This window comes from Tupaia chinensis, unplaced genomic scaffold (genome assembly GCF_000334495.1).
Source record: "Tupaia chinensis unplaced genomic scaffold, TupChi_1.0 Scaffold000671_1, whole genome shotgun sequence".
Classification (NCBI taxonomy): Eukaryota; Metazoa; Chordata; class Mammalia; order Scandentia; family Tupaiidae; genus Tupaia; species Tupaia belangeri.
In genome coordinates this window covers 6,101,921-6,113,041 of record NW_006160193.1, presented here as the reverse complement: position 1 = coordinate 6,113,041, position 11,121 = coordinate 6,101,921, and the positions used below count along the sequence as shown (strand labels likewise).

Below are 11,121 nucleotides of genomic sequence, written 5' to 3'. Positions count from 1 at the left end.
GGCCTTCTGGTGACAGTCTGGAGCAGGGCCGTGAGCAGACATCCCAGCCCAAGGAACTGCTCACTGATGGCGTCTTAACGTCACAAACCTACCCATGGAGCCAGCGACGCAGGAGCAGTGCGACGGCGACCTCCCCATTTCCTGCTTGGCAGCCCTGGCGTTGATGGCGCACCTAGGTATACTCTTGCCTGGCTACACCGGTGTGCAGCCACACACCGTAGCTACAGCCCTGCCTCCTGGCTGCCCTGGACCCACACCCCACGTGTGGAACCCACTTCACTCACCAGCTCCAAGCATGCATGAGCACTCCGGGCAGGAAGTGAGACGGAGGCGCACTTGCCAGGTAAGCCAGCCAGATTCCCGCCTCCTTCCGTGGTGGGCCTCAGGGCCATCTGCGCAGGGTCGCAGACTGGTGACGATGGTGTTAGGGGTGGAAGCTGTCCTGCGCCACTTGGCTGGGTGTCCGGAACAGAGCCACGAAGACTCGTCCCTGGCAGATCGAGCTACACCTGCAGTGAGCTGGGACACACCCATCAGCTCTGGACAGCGACGGCCAGATACAGAGCCATCCCAGAACCCAGGGAGGCAACAGGTAGACCAAGCCCCTGCGCCACGTGGCCCTGGCTAGTGGAGACCCTGGGCCGGCTGTGTGACCTGCCTGCATTGTGCTTGTTGCCTGGTGTCGCCAGACTTCCATGTGTCACTTCTTACAGGGATGAAGGTGAGGACTGGGGAGGATGAGGAGGGCCAGCAGGTGGTGTCGTGGTAAAGGTGCAACATGGCTAATTGCTGTTTGAGTCCTGGACCTGGTGGCTTGAAAATCACGCCTGGCGGGACTAGCAGTGGATGTGGTGGTTAAGGGTGCTGGACTCCCACATGGCTGGCTGCGGTTTGAGCCCCAGACCTGGCAGCTTGCTTTCTCACTTTCTCCCTCTCTCGCTCTGTCCCTCTCTGCTCAAAAATGTAAAAATAAATAAATAAAGTTAAATAAAATAATTCTTTAATTAAGAAAGAAAGAAAGAAAGAAAGAAAGAAAGAAAGAAAGAAAGAAAGAAAGCCACACCTGGCAAGTGTGTGATACCCAAAATTCCAGGAGGAGAATTAAGGGATTGTGGCGTGTCCCCCCCCCCCCGTGACTTCTCACTTTCCTTTTCATTGTGTGTGTGTCTTTCTCTGGTGAGCACATGTGCCCTATGGCAAAAAAAACTTAAAAAATAAAAAATTCTAGACTTGATTTTCAAAAGTAGTTCCTTTTGGGACCAGCAGTTAGCGTAATGGCTATGTTGCTAGACTCCCACGTAGTCAACCGCGGTTCACGTCCCGGACCCGGTGGCGTAAAACTCACACTGGGCGCGTGTGCGTGCGTGCCCAAGATCCCGAGAGAACGGAGGAGAAGGGATTGCGGCGTGACCATCCCCCCTGGGGAATGATTTCTCACTTTCTGTCGCTCTCTGTCTGTCTGGCGAGCGCGCGTGCCCTATAGCAAAAAAACAAAACAAAACAAAACAAACAAAAAAAACCTCTCCAAAAAAAAAAAGTAGTTATATTTACTTTCCAAACTATGTATAGTGAACTTACAGGCATCCTGGACCGGCACAGGTCTGATTTTCTGTGGATCGAGCACCGGGGTACCAGTGTGACTGGTGACAGCCCTGCCAAGCACTGGAAATGCTCCGGTAGCTGACCGGAACGCAAACTGGTCCACATGCTGATTTTTTCTTTCTTTTTTAAAGAGAGATTTTTTGCTATAGGGTGCGTGTGCTCTCCAGAGAGACGGAAGGTGAGAAATCACCTCCCAGAGGGATGGCCACACTGCAATCCCTTCTCCTCCATTCTCCTTGGGATTTTGGGCACACACACACACACGTCCAGTGTGAGTTTTAAGTCACCGGGTCCAGGATTTGAACTGTGATTGACTACATGGGAGTCCCGCAACTTAACCATTACACCATCTGCTGGTCTGCTTGCATGTTGATTCTTCCAAGTGAAGCACAGTAAGTCTTTGTATACGGCCAGCTCACCCCGCAGGCATGGCCCTGCAGGCAACTGGAACAGCTAGTGGGGTAGCCTAAGAACTGAGAAGAGGAAGGGACGGGGCTGGCCTGCTACGATGTGTCTGAAACAGAACACCCTGCTGCTGTGGTCACACAGACGGTGGAAATGTAGCACAGTCCACAGAACCTGTGGTTGCTCGTACATGCCCCAGTTTACTGTGACCACGTGGAGAAGCGTGTTCTGGACGCTTCCTGGTTCAGGGCATCAGCAAATAAAGGCTACCCTATCACAGGACCCAGCAATCACTCCTGCTCAGTGTGTGTGTGCAGATGTGTGCATGGAGCCGTGTCAGATCCTTCCACCACAGCTCCTAAGTAGCACATGCTATCACACCTGGCTTTTATGTAAGGCGAGCCAGGAATTGAACCCAGGCTCTCTCATGGCCTTGTCCACTAAGTAGCAGCGTCTAATGTGCAGCACCACTGCTGGGCCTGTTAGCTTTGAGTTGCTAGAGGGTGTGTGCTCACCAGAGGTAGAAAGCACCCCTCAGGGGACTTGGTCCACTGCAGTCCCTTCTCCTTCTCTCCGTCTGGCTGGGATCTTGGGTGTGCATGCACACATGCCTTGAGTGATTTTTTTTTTTAATATATATGATCAGTTGTTTAATTAGGTTCTTGGTAAAAAATCTAGAACTCCAATTTGTGAGGATAAACTCCATATGTAAGGGCAAACACAGATCACAGGTAGCCCTGGAGCTGAGGAACAGCTTTGATTTTTGGTAAAATTTGCGAGTCCACAGCTTTCTGATCAATCTTGCGCTGCTCTGAAATCTCGTATTTCTCCTTCTCTGTGTCAAAGATCTCACCTTCCTGGTGTCTTGGCTTCTGCAGTTTCTTTTTCTGAAATAAGCATCGGTAAGGTGCTTTGGGATTTTTACTTTGCTAATATCAATTTTCGTGGAGGTGGCAATGACAAATTTCTAGTGTGTTCTACGCAGTGGAACTCGATTGAGAACCAGCGGTCCAGTTCCAAGTAGCAAGCCACTGCTCAGCTGTTTCAGGAAAACCACTCTCTTGCCCCTGTGGCGTCCAGTGAGGATGATCAGAATGGTCCCAGGAGTGATGCTGGCTTGCAGCTTTCTCACAGGCTCACTGTAGGGTTTTTTGGCCGTGGCTCAACAGCTTTCGGGGCACATCTTCAGTAGGATAATACCTAGGCATTTTGCGCAGTTTAACCACCCGGGTACCACCATTGTCTCCACCAACTGGCTTTGTGACAGTCGCAAGAACCTTCTTTTTCTTTTCGATCCTGGATTTAGTGGCCGAGTGTTTCCTCTTGTACATGGCCTTCCTGGAATCCATGGCAGACCGGAAGTATCTGCTGCCGATGCCCTGGACTAGGACTGGGTTTCGGCTGCAACAGGGCTTCCCCTTGGGCTTTTTAGCCTTGGGGTCGCCCTTTTTAACCTTGCCACTGGCATCAGCCTTCTTGGCTTCAGGTTTCTTCTCCTTAGTGTCCTGCTTCGCAGCTTTTTTGCCTGCCATCTTGTACAGTGGGAAAGAGCTCGAGTGATTTTTAAGCCGCCATCATCAAACCCTGGGATTTGAACCCTCGCTGGCCATGTGAGATCCAGCTCCCTTAACCACTAGGCTACAGGGCCAGCCCTATACAAAAATTTTTTTTTTTAAATGAAGCACTCTTCCTGGCAGGTGGGCTCTGTTGTGATCCCAGGAATCTATAGCGTCAAATAGGCATAGGGGATAAGCTCAGAGCTGCTCAAGGGCTGCTTTCAGCCCATATCCCCACATGACCCCCACTAGCCATTTCTCGTAGCTGTGGCTAACAGCACTTTCATACTCACCTTAGAAACCAGGTCACACGCCACAGGCTTTCAGTGGCCAAAGATGGACCCTGAGGACGGTAGGGAAGAAGTGGTGGCCACGCAGCAGGCCTCGACACGGTGCGGCTCTGAGAGGACCCAGGGCCAAGACCGCCCATGGGGGCCACGACCTTCCACCCACCACGGAGGCAGAAGCCTTCGAGGAATGGTTCCAAGTAATTTCACAAAAAGGGATGTTAAAACTTGAGCCAATTTAACAGAAGATAAACAAATAGTATATTCAAGATAGGTTTAATATTAATTTTTTTTGTGAATTAGAAATATCCCTCTTCAATGATGGAAATTACTGGTGAAGTAACAGTTTCCCCCAATTGCAGAATTACATTATTTCTACATATAATACAGAGCTGGCAGCACTGGGAACAGTAATATTAAAACACATGTTAACAGATGAAAAGGGCACCGTCACCCCTTGGAGGGCCGTGAGTCCATTATACTCATATTCAAGGAATTTGCTATCACCCTTGAACTATTTTAGGTGCAAGTTTTTAAACTCTATGATTGCAGCATCTGTGTTCCTGAATTACAAATTTACGTCAGAAAGTAACCGCTTTCTTCATGAGTGCGTTCCAGGTCGACTCCTCACCACCTACAGTATAGAAAAGTCAGTGCGAAACAGAGGGAAGTACTATTTCTAACAGTTGGACTTACGGGGAGTTCTTGTCCAAGAAACACTTTATTTTACACTATATATATATATATATATATACACACACACACATACAATATATGCGAGTTAATTACATTGAATTTTAGAGTGAAAAGCAAGAAAACGCCATTTCTTAGTTTTTACTGCAGCCCCCAAAGACTTAAAGTGGAAACAGCTTCTTTGGGTGAGCTGCGGAGAGCACAGCGCCAGCGGTCACTGGTCCAAGCAGCCCTGTGCTGATATCCGCTGGCAGGAGTCTGCTGCCCGCCTGAGGTCTGCCACGTCCTGGGGTCTGCCGCCGCCTGAGGTCTGCCACGGCCTGGGGTCTGCCGCCGCCTGGTGAGGCCCAAGCGCAGCTCTTGCTCGGTCGCCGCTGCCTCGGTCTGCGTCAGAGGAGACTGCCGGAGCAGTGGTCGCAGTGGTCGCTAGACTACAGTCCCACCTGGAGAGCTGGCCTGGTTTGGGGATGACAGTAAGCCCTGCGAACAAAGCAGTCTCCATTAATCCAGCAACACAGCGGCAGCCAGGCGGCCACAGCCAGCAGTTCCCCACGGTCAGAGTCTGCTTGTGCGGGTGGGAGCCGCCATCTGGGCGGTCCTCCAGCTGCTTTCACTTCCGACTGATCAGAGCCCTGTGTGGGGTAGCACTGAGCAGAAGGTTGGCAGGCAGCCATGGCCTTGCAGGGAAAAAGGGTCTCCTTGGAACCTGAGGCCTAAGGTTGGGGCTGGGAGGGCAGGGGAGGGGGGCGCTGAGAGCCTTTGGCCAGGCTGCGGAGAGGCCCTGCCCCATGCCTGGGGTGCTGGAACCAGGGGCCAGCCTCCAAGGAGAGGGAGTCGCTCTTCTAGGCATTTGCTCCTCCTAAGGGGTCTTGCTTTCTGGTTGGGTGGTGTGAAAGTGGCACCATCTGGCTCTAGCTGACCAGGCTCAGGGCCCTGTGGCAGGTGGACAGCAGGGTCCTGCCTACAGGTGAGGAGTCCAGGGCAAAATAGTATTGCCCTTGGACTGGGTGAGGCTTGGAGGAGGGGTGCAGGAGTGAACCACAGGGACAGTGGGCTGGGAAGAACAGGTGGAGTTGGTCCCCTCGGTGGCCAAGAGGGTCTGAGAGGCTGGGGTCGGGGAAGAGCACATCGTGAGCTCAGAGGGACCAGGAGGTTTGAGCGCTCCCTGGCACAGAGGACTCTGGTTCTCCCGCTAGCCCTGCGGGAGCCCAGCGGGAGCCCAGCGAGGGGGAATTTGAGGTTACGAAGTTCCAGGTTTTGAGCTCTGCTCACCAGCAGATCCTAAGCTGTCCTGAGGAGAGTGCTGCAGCTGGGTAGTCCGGTGGGGAACGACAGGCCTTTAGCTCTGGGCAGACACTGCTAGCTGTCACACTGGACTTGGGTGGATCCAAAGGAAGGGTGACAGTCTGAAATTGACCTTCAGCTTCACCCATACTTTGTTGGAGGGAAGCTGGGAGGCGAGCTGTCCCCTCTAAGTCATGGGCTATAGTGTCCAGGCCTGAAACCAAACGCGAGCTGCAGGAAGGCAGGACTGAGCCGCAGGGCAGGGCAGGGCCCACCCCACAGCGTCTATAGGGGCTCTTTTCCTCTCGGACCTGGATGGGGCATGCCATGGACAGTGTCTCTGCCACACAGTCACAGACAACAGGAGCCCTAACTGGGGCGGAGGCCGACCAGCAGCCTCCAGCAGGCCCAAGGAGCAGCTGGCAGGCATGACTCCATGCCCCCTGGACAGTCTCAGGTGAGCACACCTCGAACACAGAATGGCCCACCCTTGGTCCATCATGCTCCTGGGGATTAGGAGGAAAGAACCTGCTCCCTATGTAAGGCCAGCACAGTGTCAGCTCTACGAGAGCCACTTCCTGACAAGGGACAGCTACTCCCCCCACCCTGGGAGGGGGAAGAGCTGCAGCTGTTGGGGACACAGCACTCGAGGAGGGGACAGCCCACTAGGGGGCCGACGGAAGGAGAATGCTTCCCTCGTAGCACGGTTAATGGTGTATAAAACAGATGAAATTATTCTAACATTTAGCTGTATTCATATCATTTCAACAAGTAACCCATTTGAAATGACCAATGACACACACTTGGGATGTGAGGCTCCGAGGTGCACCGAGCAGCCGGCACGGCACATTGCGACCGGGACCAGCACCACGGGTGCCTCAGGACTGTCCCTCAGTCCCATTCAGAGTGTGATGGCCTTGGAGGCTGCAGTCCCACAGGACAACAGGGCTGAAACGGGTGCCACCAGTGCCAGGCTTCTGGGCCCAAGTGGGAGGGGACACACTACCTCTCTGGCTGACCACCTCCTGTCTCTGAGAGCCACTCAGGCCTCAGGCCGCAGCAAGACCCCGCTCTCCTAGCACAAAGTAAATGCATCCTCATTCTCTAGCTTCCAATTGGCCAAAGCCCAAATCCCAGCTGCAGTGGTGGCTGGGGGCCAATTAAAATTTGCCCCCACCTCCCACCCTACCCGTGTACTCTTGTCCACTAGGTCCAAGTGCAAGAGCGATCGTAAAGGCCATCCCATTGTAGGCCCACCCTCGAGCCTACCCTCTCCACCTCCACATCTGCCTGTGACAGCGAGTGTGGGGCTCTGGTACATGGGCTGGGCCTCTCGTGACCCCTAGCCACGGTTACTCTATTATGGCCGCTGTAATGAACACACCTTGTGACCAAACCTGGGGCCCCCTTGGGCACTGCACCTGGGAGCAGCTGTGGGCAGAAAGCACTCTGGAGCCCCCCCCACCCCCATGAGCAGCAAGAAGAGCCGAGGAAGGTGAACGCAGTTCTCCAACAGGAAGCCCTGCCAAGGGGCTCCAGGGCTCAGGGCAGAGCTGCGGGCCTGCCCCCAGGGCTGCTATCAGACCCGGCTGGCTCCTGCACACCAAGCTGGCATGTTCTGGGGGGTGTGGAGAGAGTACCACGAGCCGACCTCTCCACAAGCAACGAGGGGTCTGGCCGAGGGACAGGTCAGCGCTGCCAGGCTGACACCCAGCACCCTGTGAGGGACACTGACTCGACACCCCTGGACCTCCAAGAGGGAGCAGCTTTGCTGTGATGAACCAGGCAGAAACTGCCTTTCCTAAGAAAAAGGAAAGAAGTCACCTTATTCCTGTAAGCCTGGAAGATCACCGGGTGGTGGGGAAGGAGCATAGGAACACCTCAGGTCTCTAGTAGAAAACCAAGACCACTCACAGGGAAGTCGCTGCGTGGCCAGAGAACCCTGGCAGGAGCGGGGCGCCAGGAGCGGGGCGCCAGCGCTGTCCATTGCAGCTGCCAACTGCTTTGCACGCGGTCAGCTGAGAACTCGTAATGAGATGCCACTGTCCCCACGACCTGCGGGAACGGCTGCCTGTGCCCCAGAAGCAGGACTGTCAGCAACCACAGGCTTACAGATCCCGCCAGCCCCAAGACCTCCCCGGGAGGAAAAGCACACCTGCCTCGGCCCGTCGCTGTCAGCGAGCTGCTCTGTCCTCGGCAGAGGCGCCGCTACCCTGCTGGAGCTCACTGCCACGTGAGGCGGTAACCACTCCGGCGAGGCTCGGTGTGACTGGCACACCACCACGCAAACAGAATTAAGCCTCGTTTCACCAGAATGTACAGTAAAAATAAATTCTGGTTTAGGAACAGTGTCCCTATCTTGCCCCATGGACGTTGCTGAGAACAGAGACTGTAACAGTAAGACGTGGGGTCACAGAGGCCCGTGAGAAGACACATCCTCCAGTCCCATCAAGCCTGTGCCAGCCTCCTGACCCCATCTGACCCCAGCAACCTCTGACCTGGACACGTCTGAGAGAACAGAACCGACCTCAAGGGGTGGGTGTAGAAGTGCAGGCTGAATGTACTCACCCCGGCACTGTGCAAGCCCTGTGACTCTGGGAGCCATGGCCCAGGGCAGGCCTTCCTGCAGAGATGCCTCTCCCGAGCTGCTGCGGAAAGTGCACAAGTCCGTCCCACGTGCCACACTGCTGTGGCACCACACCCTCCTTACACCCTCAGCTCAGTCAGCGCCGGGGCGAATCTGGGCAGGGCTTGGCACTGACTGGTCAGTGAGAAGCAGAAGGGGTTGCTGTCGCCGCAGTTCAGCCTCCCTACATCAACCTTGGAGGTTGCCTTGTTCCCTGCTCTGAGCCAGGTGCTGCGGCAGTCTCTGATCTCGGGCAGAGACTAAAAGCTGACGACTCTTCGTAAAGTGCTGGCACAAGAATAGAAGTGTCACCAGGCTGCACCAGACGGTGGCACAGCAGTAAGCCGTGGAGCTCAGTGAGGGAACCCCGCAGAGGAAGGCCAGCTCAAGTCTGGAGACCTGCGGAGCACACGACACAAGTGCCCACGACCTGGGATTGGCTGAGGGTGAATCGTGGTGTCAGGACCCTGCAGGGTGCTGGCCCTAAAAAGCCACAGCGGTATAGCCAGGCTAACAGTCTCTGAGAACGGCCCCCGACCACTCCCCGCTGGAGTCCTGTTCCTCTCACACACCAACCACCGCGTGAAGGACCCCAGGGTGCTGACAGAGTGGCCACTGCTTCGCTGAGGGCCACGAGGCAGCGTCTCAGAGCAGGTGAGCGGGTCTGGGGAGAGGCCGAGCAGGGCACGGGCATCACAGCCCACGGGCATCTGGGCCGACCCTTAGCCAGACTTGCTGTTGGTCCTGGGCCTCCTGCTGGGAGGCAGGCTGGCCACGTCCCTCTGCTAGCTTTGGCCTGCCAACCAGCAGGTTACTCTGAAGGTGACACACTCCCAAAATGCCACTCTAGTCTCTCCCTAGGGAGGAGCGTGGTCTTTTCAGGAGGCTGGAACGAACGGAACCCAGGGCGCAGAGGCTAGGAGACGGGGCTGAGAGGAGACCTGCCTAGATCTGAAGGCCCTTTCTCTGGTGACCCACTCAGCTCTGGAACCTCTCGTGTGGGAAGGTCTTCAGGAGGACTTGCCCAGGCTGGCCTCCTGCTGAGGGAAGACGGTTTCAGAGGCTGGGCACCCACGGGACGGGCCGGGAGGGCCGAGTCCTCGCCTCTGAAGGGCAGCCACATGTGGAAGAACGGCTGTATTTTTCAAGGTACCAATGAGTTACTTTCTTTTCTTTTTTTTTTTAAGAATTATTTTATTATTTAATTATTAGTATTTTTCAGTTTGACCAAAGAAAGGGGAGAGAGAGAAAGTGAGAAAACGAGCTGCCAGACCAGGGACTTGAACCCCAGTCGGCCATATGGGGAAGTCCAGCACCTTAACCACCATACCACTTGCCAGCACCAAATTAGTTACCATTTCTTTAAAAAATTATTTAGGGGCCAGCAGTTGGTGTAATGGTTATGTTGCTGGACTCCCATGTAGTCAACCGTGGTTTGAGTCCTGGACCCGGTGGCTTAAACTCACACCGGTCATGTGTGCATGTGTGCCCAGGATCCCGAGAGGAGAAGGGATTGTGACATTGCCATCCCCCCTGGGGGTGTGTGTGTGATTTCTTGCTTTTTGTCTCTCTCTGTCTTCCTGGCAAGCACACGTACCCTTATAGCAAAATCCTCTCAAAAAAAAAAAGTTAAAAAATTTTTATTTAATTCTATTTGTTATTATTCTTTAATTTGACCACAGATTGAGAGAGAGAGAGAGAAAGGGAAAGTAAGAAAGCAAGCTGCCAGGTCTGGGACTCAAACCACTGTCGGCCATGTAGGAATTCAGCACCTTTAACCACCATGCCATCTGCCAGCCCCCCAAACTAGTTACCTTTAAAAGATCAAAATATTTTTCTCTTACACAGACACTTGCTGTCAATCTAAGTTAAGTAGTCTTAAGGCTTAAGAATCTACTCAGTGCTAAGAGAAACGATGCAGGGCTCTGTGGCAGGTCCTGAGGGCTGTGGGCCTGGACACCGCTGCCCAAGCAGTGTGAGAGGGTGACAAGGCACAGGGCTGGCCAGAGCTGGAACAAGCTTTTAGGGCCGCCCCCTGGAGGTGCTGCCGGGTGGAGGGAGGGCTCGGCAGGGACAGACACAAGTGGGACATCTCGAAAAGCAGGAAGTGACAGTTCAATGGGGCCTGGGCTCGCCTCTCACAGGGCCTATAGGTCTAGGCCTGCCATTCTCACTTGGAAGCACTGGCAGGAGGAGGTGCCACGTGCTGTTGAGAGTGAGGGGCAGCACCTCACGGCAGGATGTGCACATCACCAACTCCTACACCCCAGGCACTGCGTCTCACCTGGCTTACGACTCTCCTTGGGCTCTGGGGCTGACGGGCCAGAGTCAGGGCGGGACACGCCCATGCCATCACGTGGCTGTGTCCACCAAAAGAGCTCCTACAGAACAGCCTGTGCCCCCTCTCAGCCGCTGGCTTGGCCCAGCACCTCACGGCAGGATGTGCACATCACCAACTCCTACACCCCAGGCACTGCGTCTCACCTGGCTTACGACTCTCCTTGGGCTCTGGGGCTGACGGGCCAGAGTCAGGGCGGGACACGCCCATGCCATCACGTGGCTGTGTCCACCAAAAGAGCTCCTACAGAACAGCCTGTGCCCCCTCTCAGCCGCTGGCTTGGCCGCGAGCTGCGAGCATGTCAGTGCCCAGGCCAGGACGGCGAGGCCA

General features: G+C 54.8%; 1 protein-coding gene across 2 annotated transcripts in view; it reads right to left on the bottom strand.

Moving 5' to 3' along the window:
• Positions 1-4,110: 4,110 nt before the first annotated feature.
• The window catches only part of WDR20 (WD repeat domain 20), a 94,890-nt gene continuing 87,879 nt past the window's right edge, over positions 4,111-11,121 (bottom strand). For both annotated transcript variants that reach the window (XR_003551323.1, XM_006160000.3), the window contains one exon: positions 4,111-5,023. Coding sequence is in view for 1 of the 2 variants with exons in the window: in XM_006160000.3 (XP_006160062.1) it covers positions 4,970-5,023 (54 nt within the window). In the remaining variant the exon portion in view is untranslated. The remainder of the gene's footprint in view (positions 5,024-11,121) is intronic.